Source organism: Geotrypetes seraphini, chromosome 8, assembly GCF_902459505.1.
Source record: "Geotrypetes seraphini chromosome 8, aGeoSer1.1, whole genome shotgun sequence".
NCBI classification, from domain to species: Eukaryota; Metazoa; Chordata; class Amphibia; order Gymnophiona; family Dermophiidae; genus Geotrypetes; species Geotrypetes seraphini.
Window position 1 is genome coordinate 75,876,379 of NC_047091.1, and position 16,162 is coordinate 75,892,540.

Below are 16,162 nucleotides of genomic sequence, written 5' to 3' on the forward strand. Positions count from 1 at the left end.
GCACACTGAAAAGCCTCCAGATCCAGATAAAGATCAGAGCAGATCAGAAAGGCACCTTCTAATTCAAATGTAGAAGGAAGAAACTGAGGAGCTAGAACACTGCCCAATGATGCAGGAGGCGGAACCAAGAGAGAAAAAAAAGTAGAAGATGCCTTCTATACAACCCGTGGTTCAGGACTCTTTTGCACTAGAATTTAAATTAAAACCCCCCCACAAAAAAACGCAACCATACACACATGGGGCTAGGGTGTAAGGTTTTGGAAAACATTTAAATCTTGAGTGGAGACTTAAAAGAGCAGTGGGAGTCCATTAATCTAAGTGTGTTTGTGTGTGTGTGTGGGGGGGGGGGGTGGAGAATTCCATAGTTTAGATACTAGATAGCTGAATGTTGTCTCACAGGAGATTGTGAGATGTAGAGAAGGTGAGGGAAGGCATAAAAGGTTGCTGCGGGAGTAAGGGATTAGCAATTTGTTAATATAAGCTGGAGCAGATGGTAGGCAGTCCTGACAGGTAAGGACCAAGAGCTCTGAGCATGGACCAGAAGCCAATGATCAGCAAAAAATAGGGGGATGACTTTCAAAACTTTACAGTGGTAGATGCGTGTTGATAGCTTAATTTTTTCTTCCCCACTCTACAGCAGGTGCTAAATCTTCAAAGATGGTGCTAAAAAGCCATACACATGGCAGAGATGGCATCATATCTTAAAATGTGTTGCCTGCAATTCAGAATACAGCAGTGACCTCCTGAGGCCAAACAAAACACTGCAGGTAGCTTTCAGGCAGGTAAAATGGATCAATGGCTAAAAACCATTATTTCTCAAGCTCACTCATATATGTCCTTCAGGAAATTACTAAAAACTGATTTATTTGAAAAATATGTAAATTGATGTCCCAGATAATTTACTGGTAAATTAGATATTGATCTCACAGCTAGTATTTTTCTGCTGAATCTTATTGTTTTATAGCATAATGTATTCTAAGCCCAACTTTTTAGAATATCTTATACTGATCATATAGTTAGCACTTTTTGACTGAATTTTATGGAATTCAAATATATTGCATTTCAATTATCTACTCATTTATTGTATAATTTTAGTTAACTTTTTAGAATATTGTATTTTAGAGTATTGTATTTTAATCATCACATTGTATGTGAACCGCCTAGAACTATGTGGTAGGGCGGTATAGGCAGTGCAGTGGCCGGTCGCGAGCTGCTGACGCAGCGGGGGGTGAACATAAGAACATAAGAACTGCCATCTCCGGATCAGACCTTCGGTCCATCAAGTCCGGCGATCCGCACACGCGGAGGCCCTGCCAGGTGTACACCTGGCGTAATTTATAGTCCACCATATCCTTATATGCCTCTCTTAAGGAGATATGCATCTAGTTTGCTCTTGAAGCCTAGGATGGTCGATTCCGCAATAATCTCATCTGGGAGGGCATTCCAGGTGTCAACCACTCTCTGAGTGAAGCAGAACTTCCTGACATTAGTCCTGAACCTGTCCCCCCTTAGCTTCATTACATGTCCTCTAGTCCGTGTCAAATTGGACAATGTAAATAATCTTCTCTGCTCTATTTTGTCGATTCCTTTCAGTATTTTGAAGGTCTCGATCATATCCCCACGCAGTCTCCTTTTCTCAAGGGAGAACAATCCTAGTGTTATAAGTCTGTCCTCGTATTCCAGTTTCTCCATACCCTTCACCAGTTTTGTTGCTCGTCTCTGCACCCTCTCCAGCAGTTTTATATCCTTCTTTAGGTAGGGAGACCAATGTTGGACGCAGTATTCCAAGTGTGGTCTGACCATTGCCCTATAAAGCGGCATTATAACTTTCTCCGATCTACTCGAGATTCCTTTCTTTATCATGCCCAACATTCTATTTGCCTTCTTTGCCGCTGCCGCGCATTGTGCCGACGGCTTCAGGGTCCTATCTATCAGTACACCCAGGTCCTTTTCTTGTTCACTCTTCCCCAGAGTTGCACCTGACATTGTATACTCGTATTCCTTATTCTTATTGCCTAAATGCATTACCTTGCATTTCTCCACATTGAACTTCATCTGCCATTTCTCCGCCCATGTTTCTAACCGACACAAGTCGCTCTGGAGTTTCTCTCTATCCTCCTGCGATCTGATCGCCCGGCATAGTTTTGTATCGTCTGCAAACTTGATGATCTCACTGGATGTTCCTTCCTCCAGGTCATTGATATAAATATTAAAAAGGATCGGCCCAAGTACCAAGCCCTGGGGTACACCACTAGTCACTTTCTCCCAGTCGGAGAACTTCCCATTTATGCCCACTCTCTGCTTTCGGTTTTCCAGCCATTTGCTTATCCATCTTTGTAAATCCCCCTCTATGCCATGGCTTTGTAGTTTCCTGAGAAGTCTTTCGTGTGGAACTTTGTCGAACGCTTTCTGGAAGTCCAAGTATATTATGTCCACCGGCTTCCCACTATCAATTTGCTCGTTCACGGTCTCAAAAAATTGGAGTAAATTCGTCAAACATGATTTCCCTTTCCTGAATCCATGTTGACTGGGTTTCATCAAGTCGTGTGCGTCCAAGTGCCGGACGATGCTATCCTTGATCAGTGCTTCAACCATCTTGCCGGGGACAGACGTAAGACTCACAGGTCTATAGTTGCCCGGTTCCCCTCTCGATCCTTTTTTGAAAATTGGGGTGACGTTCGCTATCCTCCAGTCGTCCGGTATCTGTCCAGTTCTGATTGTCAGGTTTGCAAGTTTTTGCAATAACTCTCCGATTTCAACCTTCAATTCCTTTAAGACTCTCGGGTGAATTCCATCCGGTCCAGGGGATTTGTCACTTTTAAGTTTGTCGATCTGATAGTATATCTGGTCTAAGTCCACTTCAACTGTGGTGAGGCTGTCTTCTATTTCTCCTGCAAACACTTTCTCCGCTTCAGGTATTGTTGAGGTGTCCTCCTTCGTAAAGACGGACGCAAAGAAGGAATTTAGTTTGTCTGCGATTTGTTTATCTTCCTTGATGTACCCTTTTCTTCCCTGGTCGTCCAAGGGTCCCACTGCCTCTTTTGCAGGTTTTTTCCCTTTCGCGTATCTAAAGAAGGGCTTGAAGTTTTTGGCCTCCTGGGCTATTTTTTCCTCATATTCCTGTTTTGCATCCCTCACCGCCTTGTGACATTTCTTCTGATCATCTTTATGTTTGTTCCAGGCTTCGGTTGTCTTTATGTATTTCCATTTTTTGAAAGAGTCCTTCTTTTCTTTTATGGCTTCCTTCACCTGTTTGGTAAGCCATGCCGGTTCTCTTTTGCTCTTTGATCTCCGATCTTTGGAAATCCTCGGAATGTAGAGATCTTGTGCTTCTGTGATAGTATTTTTCAGTAGGGACCATGCCTGATCTACCGTTTCAAGTTTGTCCACCTTCTTTTCGAGTCGTTTTTCTACCATGGCTCTCATGCGATCGTATTTACCCTTTTTAAAGTTCAAGGTGGTGGTTAAGGTTTTGGCATGTTTCCCTTTCCCGATGTCAAGTTTAAAGTTGATTACATTGTGATCACTCGTTCCCAGTGGAACCATGACTTCCACTTCTGTTATCGGTCCCGTGAGGCCATTTAGGACCAAGTCCAAGGTGGCGTTGCCTCTTGTCGGCTGAGCGGTGGGCGGAGCTTGTCCTGCCTCTGCCCCAAAGTCTCCCTCGTGCTCCGGCGCTCCTAGCGCCTTGTTCCTCCTCCCTGTCTTGCTCTTCTTCTCCTTCCTCCTCTACTGATCCGCTCTCTCGTTATCCGGAGCCTTTCCTTGAGGCCCTTCTTGAGGCCCTTCGCAAAGGCGCTCTCGCTAAGGCGAGCGCCTTTGCCGTGCGCCGTTGGTTCGTCCCTTTTTATGGGGGGAGTTTGGCTGGTGACATCGGGGGTGGGCGGAGTTAGCTCTCGCCTCTTCCCCTGCTAGCACCGCCTTCTCTGCTCCTCTCTCCACTCCTTCCTGCTAGCACATTCTCTGCTCCCTGCTCCGCTCACTGTTCTGCCATGTGCTCAGGGCTGTTCTACCATGTGCTCAGGACTAGGCACAGCTCCTACAGTCTCCCATCGGCTGGCCTTGAGTCTCGCTTCAATAGTATGCAAACTCATGGAAACACTAATCAAACGTAAATTAGATGCAATCTTGGATGAGGAGAATCTACAGGATCCCAGTCAACACGGATTCACCAAGGGTAGGGCCTGACAATCCAATCTCATCAGCTTCTTTGACTGGGTAACAAAACAGATAGACTTGGGAGAATCCGTGGACGTCGTATACCTAGACTTCAGCAAAGCTTTCGATAGTGTCCCGCATCGCAGGCTGTTGAGCAAGATGAAATCAATGGGGCTGGGAGAAACACTAACTACATGGGTCAATGACTGGCTGAGTGGCAGACTTCAGAAGGTGGTAGTTAACGGTACCCTCTCTAAAACATCGGAGGTGACCAGTGGAGTACCGCAGGGCTCAGTCTTGGGCCTGCTCCTTTTCAACATATTCATAGGGGACCTAACTCAGGGGCTTCAAGGTAAGATAACGTTATTCGCTGACGACGCCAAACTATGCAATATAGTGAGAGACGGCAATTCACCCAATAGTATGACACAGGACCTACATTTGTTGGAGCTTTGGTCCTCGACCTGGCAGCTGGGCTTCAACGCTAAGAAATGCAAGATCATGCACCTCGGCAGCAGAAATCCGTGCAGAACTTACATCTTGAATGGTGAGACCTTAGCTAGAACTTCAACAGAACGAGATTGGGAGTGATCATCAGCGCAGACATGAAAACTGCTGATCATGTGGAGAAGGCTTCATCTAAGGCAAGACAGTTATTAGGTTGCATCCGCAGGAGTTTCGTCAGCCATAAGCCTGAAGTCATAATGCCATTATACAGAACCATGGTGAGGCCTCATTTGGAATACTGTGTGCAATTCTGGAGGCCACACTACCGAAAAGATGTGCTGAGAGTAGAGTCGGTGCAACGGATGGCCACCAGGATGGTCTCGGGGCTCAAGGGTCTATCGTATGAGGAAAGGCTGAAAAATTTGCGGCTGTACTCACTCGAGGAACGTAGGGAGAGAGGAGACATGATCGAGACATGATCGAGCCATATCAAGATGGAAGAAGAGATTCTCTTTCTCAAAGGACCCTCAGCCACAAGAGGGCATCCGCTCAAACTCAGGGGCGGGAAATTTCATGGCGACACCAGGAAATATTTCTTCACCGAGAGAGCTCCCGGTGCAGGTGATCGAGGCAAACAGCGTGCAAGAATTTAAGAGCAAATGGGATGCCCATGTGGGATCCCTTAGAGGGTTAAGCCAAGGGAACCTGTCACCAGGAGTGGAATCCCTAGGATAGTAGACTTGGGGTGGGTCAGTAGAGTGGGCAGACCTGATGGGCTCTGGCCCTTATCTGCCGTCATCTTCTATGTTTCTATGTCTATAAAAATAAAATTATTATTATTCTTCAGATCTCACATCCTAAATAATACATCCTTTATCCCGCAGCAAGGCAGTGAGCTAACTCTAGAACATCATTTTTATTGACCATCAGAAGGTTCTTTTTACTCATAGGTCCATTTTAAAAATTACTGCAGTAAAAATAGGTATCTCGACATCCAGAGGAGGGTTTTCAAGCATCCTTCTCCCCTGCAGCCATTGCATGTGCACCCTGGACTGATTGCACCATTTCTAAAATTCTTTTTTAATAATTTCTTCTTGAAAAGTTTTAGCAGGAGTGCCACACTAACAAATTACAAAAATATATTACATGCTCCAAGTTTTGTTTTATCATAAAAAGCCTAAATAACGACACAGCCCAAGTCTGCTAACCAACTATTTGCAGGGCCCATAAAAACACAAGCACCAGATGGATTTTTTTCATCTGTTTGTACTAAGTAGGGTTAGCAATTGCCCAATTCTCTTCCTTCCCCCTTCTACCACACATTCACTATCTCGCTACCCTCTTCCTTACCACTGCATGCTCTTCTCCCTCCCAATACACACTGCTATATATTCTGGATTTATATTGTGTTCTATTTGTATCCTTGTACTATAAAATTCCCTTATTTCTCTCCCCTTTCCCATTTGCATCCCTACCGGCTGTAGACATCTACTTTCTCACCCTAGTGCTTCCTCTACCACTTTTTTCCCTTCGCTACCATATACTTTTACCCACTTCTGTTTCTTTCCCCATTCTCCAAACCTTGCTCTCCTAGCTGCTTTGCACCGCTTTTTCCAAATCCAATTCACCTTGCTCTGCCATTCATTCTCTTTACTCTTCCCTCAGTAGCACTGTATCAACTCAACTTGCTTCTCCCATGGCAAATTTGTCTTTTGTGCTCCAGAGAGCCAAAACAGGGTAAGAAGCTATTTCTCTTTCCACCCAACCTTTTCTTAGGTTTTTGCAAATGTGACTGCTAAGGGGTTCTCGCCATCTACAGAGTGCAGTGCCGTCACATTGGCCTTAAGACAGCTCTGACCTGGGATTTCCTTCAGAAAAGCAAATCTAGCCAAACCTGACAATAAATTGGCATGAGGGCTCCACGTTACCTCTCTTTTGGTCTGCCCAGCAAAGTCGTCTTCTGTCTCAGAGGCAGAGAAACCGCCAGAGGATCTCCATTCTGTGTCCATGTCGTCATCATCTGAAAAGAACGAAAAACAGGATAAAGGAACAAGGCATGGAAAACAATGCTTTACAAATGGAAAAACCAAACTCAGGGCTCGCATTTGTGATCAGTTCGCCTGATGGCACGTTAACACGCTAAGGTGGCGGAGGGTGGGGGAAGAGAGAGACAGACAGACACACACATACATTATGGAAAACAGATGGAAGAATAAGGGGAGTGGTGATTTCACTGCTCTGCCTATTCAGACCTGACATTTTACTGTGTGTAATTGTAGCCAGTGCTTTTCTCTGTCCTCCAGTCAGAGCTCCTGCTGCTGTGACAGACATAGTATACCCCATAACTGATACATTTCATGAAAACCTTGAGTCTCTTACATTTCCCTAGAGAAGTCACAGACCAACAACCCCCTTCTACAGCCAGCTCTCATGCAGCAATTGTCAAGTTTCCTGCAACTAGGCCTCCAATCCCCAAATATCAGGTTGTGCTTATACAGCAGCCTTAAGCATCTTCCCAATACACTCCCCCCCCAAGAAATGTGAACGCTCAAGACTTATAATTTTGAATTAAAATCATACAATTTTTCTGTTATAGCTGCTAAAAAGAAGTACATTAATTCTGTTATTGAAGATCTGCATCAAAAGAGCTTTTTCATTGTGTCTAAGCTTACTTCCAATAAAGCTCCAGCAAATGATACGTCCTTATCTTGTCAAATGTTTGTACAAGGTTTGTGCTTTTTAAAAATAAAATTACAATAATTGTGCAGCAGTTTGGCTCATTATTATTACCTAAAGAGGATCTATGCCCATTAGATGATATTTTGCTTTGGAAGGTTTTTTTCACCAGTAACTACTCAACAACTGTTATTTATTTAAAAGGATTAGTAATTATTATTGTCCTTTAGATCTTTGTTCATCTTCTACTTTGAAAGGTATCAGTATATTGGCTGCTGATGTTTTTACCACCATCATCAATAAATCATTATTAGAAGGTATAGTGCCTGCTCAGCTCAAACAAACATCAGTGAGGCCACTTCTAAAGAACGACAAACTTGATTGTAATCTAATCACCAATTATTGGCCTATTTCCTCCTTACCATTCGTGGCAAAGTTGCTAGAAAAAGTGGTGTATGAACAGTTGCTAGATATTTTAGACATTCATAATATTCTTGATTCTAACCAATTTGGATTCCGTGCAATGCTGAGAAGTTACTGAGAAGTTAATGCTATCATTATTTGATGTGATTAGAGAAAGTTTTGAATGAAATGAATGCTATTTTCTGGTCACTTTTGTATATCCGTGTTAATCATTCCATTCTGATCAACAGGAATTAATGGTTCGGTATTGAATTGGTTTGTATCCTTTCTTAATGCTAGAGCCTATTGTGTTACATTTAATGGCAATACACCCACACTGTTTCACTCTCTGACAGGATTACCAAAGGGCTCCTGTTTATCAGATGCTCTGTTTAACATCTTTTTATTACCTATCTGTAAACTATTACATAGTCTTGAACATAATTTCAGAATTTATGCAGATGATATACAATTTCTTATAAGAATTTATAAAACTGTTGAAAATACTTTAAAAGCACTGTGAATGTGTTTATCTGTGATTGGTCAGTGGATGAGGGGTAACCAATTACAGATAGACCATGGCTGATTATAAATCTTCTGATGTCCTAGACAATTTTAAGATTGATGACACTGAAATTCCAATAGTAGAGAAGATGAGAAATTTTAGAGTGATAATGGATTCTACATTATCTATGAAACATCAAGTTTCTAAAATTAGCTCTGTTTTTCATAAGCTAGGGCTAAGACCCAGTAAAAAGTTTTTTGAAAAAGACTAATTTTCGGTTAATTGTTCAAAGTACTGTTTTCCCAGCTTTCGATTACTTTAACAGCCTTTTGGTGGGTTTACCAAAAAGCTATATACGAGCCTTGCAAAATGCTACAGCAATAATTTTGGTAGGAGCTTCACGTTATGATATTACTCCTATTTTGAAAATTTTATATTGGTTGCCAATTGAACAGCGTTATTAGATTTAAAATATGATGCCTGGTTTTTAAGGTGCTTAACAAAATGATTTCCCCAGTGATCTCTTCAAGGTTAATTAGCCATATAAGATATTTGACATGGAGGGGTGTGGGTGGGTAATAAATATTAAATCCTATAATGTATAAGAGTATTTAACTGTTTTTGATGTATTGGGAATGGAACTTTTGTAAGGGGAGGGAGGGGTTGGGAGGGTTTTCTAACTTGATATCAATTGTTTAGATACTAGGAATAGTTCATAATATTCAAAATATCATAGAATATAGGTGGTATTGGCTGAAAAGTTATATTTTTAGTGATATATGAAAGTTAATTAAGTGTATATTTATAAGTTCGAATGATTTTTCTTATACACTTGTAATATGTAAAAATAAATAAAGAATTTAAAAAAAAAAAAAAGAATTTTGCGCTCATTTAATGATTTGCAATGAGAAATCCCCTCTTTTAAAATGCAGACGATGGCATCAGTGAAGCCTCGGTGGAAGCAGGCAGAGCACATCTTCAGCTGAGAAGTGCTCATTGCAAACCACCATGCGGAAGGCCTCAACTACAAAAAAATCTGTTAGGAAGGAAAGTACAAATTAAAAACATCCCTTCAGACCGGCACTATTTTTTTTTTTTTTTTTGCAAACAATTTAAAAGATGAGATAAATGACATGAGACTATGGGAGACTTTTACAGGTTGTGAGACCTATTTCTGCATTTTGCTGGAGTTGCTGAAGTCACGGGTTTGTAGAGTCTCTACCTGTTGGAAGAGGAGCATAAACCTATCTGTCTGTGTCAGTCTGGAGGGACATTAAGAATGAGATGTTTTGAAGTAGATGGAAGCTTTTAAAAGAAAATCAGAAAATCTAAGATGGCCACCACCACAGTGATTCTGGTGCCTAAAATGGCCCATGGATACTTAATACAAACTCAAAAAATTCAAGGAAGGAGTTTTTAGAGGCAGGCGGACTTGTCCCTAACCTCAAAAACTCACATTTAGAGGACCTCCTTTCCCATCAATATTTCCCATAGGCTGTAACCAGCCATGCTTGTGCCGGGAGCTGCTATATACTTAGCCTCTAACCAGAGGTATGAGAAGACTTCTGCCTCAGGCTAGCCTAGAAACATCCAGACAGCTTGTTTCTTTGGACTGCTGTCCAGACCCCTCATTGGAGTGGATCCTCAGATCTCCACCAAAGCCTGTGCAAAATTATGGGGGAGAAACACAGCCGGCCCCTATCCAGGATCAAAACCGCCATTGCAGCCAAACAGCCTGCACTCAAACCCATTGTGGATGAGCCCTGGGGCAAGTTTATTTCCAAGGGAACAGTCCCTGAGCCTCTGAACTGTTGAAGCAGGCTGGCCTCACAGGAATCCAAAAAAGCAGCTGCCTGAGGGCTACAGACCTCTAACCTGAGAGTCTGTGTTGTCTCACAGCCAGAGATGTCTCGAGGTAACTGAGAGCCTCTGCAGCACAAAAAGCCTCGTTATCGGATAAAAAAAACCCCTAACAATACACTTCCCACTCCCTATTCGCGGTTCCGACGTTTGCGGTTTCACTTATTCCAAACCGCGTCGAGCTCTACGAAACGTGAAGATGATGCGGTATACAAACCTAAGGATTAGATTAGATTAGATTATTCGCAATTTTTTTTCCCCAGCTCCCCCCCTCCCTGAGAATTGAATAAAAAACAACCCCGGGACTTGGATTGGGGTGAGGAGGGAGGCGGAGGAGGGCCTCATCATAATAACAGACTGGTTCATCTTTGTGGCGATGTGAGAGAAACGAAGAGCACCGAGAACCCGGACTCTGAAGAGTGTAGTCGGGGCCTACACAGACCTAAACACACACACGCAAGCAGACTCCAGCTACTCCCCGGCCTTTCACAATACAGGCTGCCCGGCCCAGGTCCTATGCTATCCATGCTGTTCAATCTTTCCCTAAGTACCGGAAAAGTCCCCATGGACTGGAAAACAGCTAACGTCATTCCATTGCACAAAAAAGGTTGCAGAACGGAGGCTGCGAATTACAGACCGGTCAGTCTCACCTCAATAGTGAGCAAACTCATGGAAAGACTTATTAAACATGAATTAGATACGATTCTGACCGAGGAGAATCTACAGGATCCCCAGCAGCATGGATTCACAAAGGGAAGGTCCTGTCAATCCAATCTGATCAGCTTCTTTGACTGGGTTACAAGGAAACTGGATATGGGGAAGTCTCTAGAAGTCATGTACTTGGACTTCAGCAAAGCTTTTGATAGCGTTCCGCACCGCAGATTGTTGAGCAAAATGACTTCGATGGGATTGGGAGTGATATTGACGACATGGGTCAATGACTGGTTAAGTGGTAGAATCCAGAGGGTAGTGGTTAACGGTACCCCCTCCAATACATCGGAGGTGACCAGTGGAGTGCCACAGGGATCGGTCTTGGGACCGATCCTTTTCAACATATACATAAAAGACCTGACTCAAGGGCTTCAAGGTAAAATAACACTATTCGCCGACGCCGCCAAACTATGCAACATAGTAGATAACAGCACCTTGCCCGACAGTATGGAACAGGACCTGCTCTTATTGGAACTTTGGTCCTCGACTTGGCAGCTAGGCTTTAATGCCAAAAAATGTAAGGTCATGCACCTTGGCAGCAAAAACCCGTGCAGAACTTACACTCTGAATGGTGAGACTTTAGCTAGGACTAGGGCAGAACGTGATTTGGGAGTAATCATTAGTGAAGACATGAAAACTGCCAAGCAGGTGGAGAAAGCTGCATCCAAGGCTAGACAAATGGTGGGATGCATCTGTAGAGGTTTCGTCAGCCGTTCGCCCGAAGTCATAATGCCCCTGTACAGATCCATGGTGAGACCTCATCTTGAATATTGTGTTCAATTCTGGAGACCACATTATCAAAAAGATGTGCGGAGAATCGAGTCAGTTCAGCGAATGACCACCAGGATGGTCTCGGGACTCAAGAACCTCCCATATGAGGAAAGACTGAATAAACTGTAACTATACTCGCTCGAGGAACGTAGAGAGAGGGGGGGGGGACATGATTGAGACTTTTAAATATATCACGGGCTGCATCGAGGTGGAAGACGATATCTTCTTTCTTAAAGGACCTTCAACCACAAGAGGTCATCCGCTGAAAATCAAAGGTGGACAATTTCATGGCGACGCCAGGAAGTATTTCTTCACCGAAAGGGTAGTCGATCATTGGAATGAACTTCCATTGCAGGTGATTAATGCCAGCAGCGTGCTCAATTTCAAAAAGAAATGGGATATGTATGTGGGATCTCTAGCCGGGTGAAGTCTGGGGGTGGGTCATTAGTGTGGGCAGACTTGATGGGCTACAGCCCTTTTCTGCCGTCATATTCTATGTTTCTATATGTTTCTATGTACTAAGAGAGAAACGATCTCTGCTCTCAGCATCCTATAGCCCCAACTTTCCCCCCCCCCCTCCTGGCAAGCGCCTCTTACCTGCATCCTCTTTGCTCCCCTGGCCCGACACCGAAGCGGGGAAAGAGGAGACCGAAGCACCTGCACTGGCCCCCCGCAAACACGCACGGAGGAGGAGGCAACCACCAGGTAAGGTCCGGGGGTGGGTCAGAACCAACACAAAGTTATTCGTGATTTTTCACACTTCGTGGTCCGGCTCTGCCCCTAAACCCCCATGAATACCAAGGGAGAAGTGTAATTAGAAAATAAACCCGAGCAGAACAGAGAAGCTCCTACAACTGTGTGTGTACAGAGAAAGACTGAGGAAGTCTAGCAAAGCTCAGAGTGAGAGGAGGAGGAGGAGCAGAAGAGTATGTAAATGAGACTCTCTACACATGTCAGTCAAGGAGGGCTAAAACCTGTTGGGTCAAGATTGATGCTCCTATTGCACTAGAATGTATGATGTTGGACATATTATGGATTTTTTATCGTTATAAACCATTTCGGATTATTAAATTTGTGGTAAGCCCTCCACTAGCATCTTCCACCATTACCTGCCATGTCATGCACTGAAATGAGTTCTTCTTGTCTTATCTCCTTTAGCTGCAGGATCTTTTCCAAAGCCTGAGGAATTTTGGGTCCAGAAATGGGATCATCAAGCTGCAAAATATATCAGGACATTACTATGGAAATCTCATCATCAACCAGACCACGATACACAAAACAAACAGGGAAGGGATTACTGATTAAAATGGCTATTTATGGCCAATCTCAAGTGTGACCAGTGACGATTTGGGTGGCAAAAGTCTGTATGTGAAAAACTGGTTTTGCACAGCAGTACCGCCGAGGTCTTGGAAGATTTGATATAGGGTAAGTGATATATGAAGATGGAACAATATCAAGTGTTGCAGATATAAAAAGCTGTGGGCTCTCTCCTCCACATCACCAGCAAAGAACATTACAAATAACATCAAATTACAAATAACATTTCAAATACGATTATCATTCTATCCTCATGCTCTTACATATTGCAAATTATCTTGTTGATCTAAATCATTTAAGAAAAAACAACAGAAAAAGAAATTAACTTTGAAATGTCTTCTTAAAACAATCCTTTCAAAATCAAAGATCACAAGGCAGTTCATTCTACATCTTGGTGGTCACCAATAAAACCTTTTGTCTTCAAACCAGACAGATTTCCAATATGAAGAATTGTAAGAGTGCAGTTTATAATAAAAGTTTACTATTGCTTGATGAAATTTGACTTTTTATGACGTCCCAAATTTCATCAAGCAATAATAAACTTTTATTAATAACTAGTCTTTAAGCCCGTTACATTAACGGATGCTAGAATAGATGTGTCTGTCTGTCTGTGTTTCTTTATCTCTCTCTCCTTGGCCGCTGTCTATATCCTTCTGTCTCCCCCTCCCCCCGAGCAAAGCTGTCTGCCCCTAGCACCCACCTCCCCCCCAAATGTCTCTCCATGGCCCTCTTCTGTCTTCCCTCCACAGAGCAAAGCTGTCTGTCCCCAGCACACCTCCCCCCAAAGCAGCCCCCTTTCCCTATCTCTCCATGGCCCCTTCTGTCTCCCCCCCAGCACACCCCTCCCCCCAAAGCAACTCCCTATCCCTCTCCCTGTCTCTCCATGGCCCCTTCTGTCTTCCCCCCCAGAGCAAAGCTGTTTGCCCCAAGCACACCCCTCCCCCCCAAAGCCGCCCCCCTTCCCTCTCCCGCTTACTCTCTCTCTGACCCCCTTTCTCTGTCTGTCTTTCTGTCCCTCTCCCTGCCCCTGTGTCTTTCTTTCTTTCTGTCTCCCTCCCTCCTGCTGTCTGTCTGTCATTTTTCCCCATTTCCCTGCGCAGCAGCATTTCCATCCCACTTCCCTATGCAGCAGCAACAGCATTTCCCTCCTACCCCCCCATTTCTTTGTAGAAGCAGTAGCAGCATTTTCCCCCCACTCCCCCTTTCCCTTCTCTTACCTTCTCTTCCCTGCTCCGTTCTGCCCCCCCCACTTCTTTTACTGCCGTTGTCGATCCGGCCTGCTCCTGACCCTCCCACCGCCGACAAACCTCGGGGCTCCAGACGTGTAGGCAGCACTTTAAATATGTTGCTTCGCGGCCTTCTGCTGGCGATTTCCTCTGCTGCGTCTGTTTCCGATGATGTCATCAGAGACGCGGCAGAGGAAATCGGCAGAGAAGGGCGCGAAGCAGCGTGTTTATAGTGCTGCCTACGCTGCTGGAGCCGGGAGGCGACGGAGAGGGCAGGGGGTGCTAGCGGACGGCAGCTGCCGCTCCGCAGGTGGAGAGCAGGGAAGGGTGTGCATGCGCACTTGTCTTGCCTCGCGTGAGGCCAGACCGTAAGCCGCACATGCGCACTTCCTATGGGTCGCTACAGCTCACGGAAAACGGACGCACACATAGGAAGTGCGCATGCGCGGCTTACCGTTTTATTATATTAGATGACAGGAGTTGCCATTCAACATATCACTAGAAATTGGAAAAATTACACTAGACTTAATTACACCTTCTGGTAATTCGTTGTGCCATATATAAAAAATGGAAAGAACAATTGCCATACAAAAAGGGAATTATTATAATTTTAAAAAGATTTGGGGGCCATTGATAGCATATTGCAATGATTAGACACCTTTTTTCACTGAAAGTATAATTATAACAATGGGAGGGGGGGTGATATATAGTTATATTATAGGTTTAATCAATATTTATGAATATAACATGTATGATATTTTTGATTACAATATTTGTGGAAAGGGTGGGTGGGGGAGGGTTAATTTATATATTTAAGATGATAATAGAAAGATTTTCAAGTGATGTGTATGATTCAATTGATGCAATATTGTACACTTGATGTAAGATGAAAAAATGAATAAAGAATTGGAAAAAAAAAAAAAACTAAAATAAAATTTTTAAATAAATAAAGCAATTCTACAATCTGAGAACTTGCAGTTATTACTAAGTTCTCAGGCTGTAGACTTGTTTTATTTATTTAAAAAAATTTATAAACTGCACTCTTACAATTCTCCATATTGGAGATCTGCTGTCTGGTTTGAGGACAAAGATGCAGAATGAACTGCCTTGTGATCTTTGACTTGGAAAGAATTGCTTTAGGAAAAAATTTAAAAGTTCATTTCTTTTTCTGTTGCTTTTTTCTTAAATGATTTAGATCAACAAGATAATTATTAACTGCCAAAATGCAACTGAAAATTTTATGGTAGACAAGGCTTGAATCTAAATTGCTTACTTTAAATTCAGGACAAATTGTTCTCACCTCTCTTTCTTCGCCTGGTGGTGGTGGAGGGGGTCCACGGGGTCTGGGGCCAGGGGCCCCAGGAGGAGCTCCTGAAGGCAAAGGACCCACAGGGGCCGTCCCTACAATAAAAGAGATATTTAACAAAAAGATGCCAACGTTGCTTAAAGACAAATGATTTTTGTTTCTGACCTAGCAGGACCTCTTCAGTCAGAACCCAACAAGGATAATTTTCTATTACCTGGGGATTTTTTCCCCTGTTTTCTCTCATTCCTCTTTATTTTAGGCCAATTACTGCTACAATGATCTCTGCTTCCTGATCAAGCACCAAGGCCCATTCTGAAGCCATGCAATGTCAGGCCCTAAATTCCACCTAAGATTCAGAGTAGGGTGGTTGAGGGATAAGCAGAAGGATGAAGCGGTGTGGGCAGAACAAATGCTGGGGAGGTAGGAGACAGCTGCTTATGGTGATGGGGGATAAAAAAATTTAAAACAAAGTAGAGAAACAAATCCAGCCATGGCGTTTGTTGCTGGAAGATGTGATCAAAGTGCCTAGCATAACCAGGGTTAAAATTTTTTGACAACTCCCTAGGGGAAAGTCTACAAACATTTATTAGCCACGCAGACTTAGAATAGCCATCAATTATGTCTGGGAGTGAGGACTACAAAAATGATGTGCTCCTTGGGATTCTGCTGGATACTTCCTAGTGTCCAAGTCTGGTGACTGATGGAAACAGGATACTGGGCTTTAATGGATCTTATTTATTTTTGTTGCAGGGGCTTGATAGACTGTTAAAATTGCATACACAT

At 43.4% G+C, this 16,162-nt stretch overlaps 1 protein-coding gene across 1 annotated transcript in view; it reads right to left on the bottom strand.

Moving 5' to 3' along the window:
- SF3B2 (splicing factor 3b subunit 2) overlaps positions 1-16,162 on the bottom strand; it is an 81,868-nt gene that overhangs the window by 38,324 nt on the left and 27,382 nt on the right. Inside the window, exons 6-8 of the mRNA XM_033956817.1 lie at positions 15,374-15,474; positions 12,640-12,745; positions 6,534-6,625 (exon numbers count right to left, since the gene is read on the bottom strand). Of these exons, the coding sequence (XP_033812708.1) occupies positions 6,534-6,625; positions 12,640-12,745; positions 15,374-15,474 (299 nt within the window). The remainder of the gene's footprint in view (positions 1-6,533; positions 6,626-12,639; positions 12,746-15,373; positions 15,475-16,162) is intronic.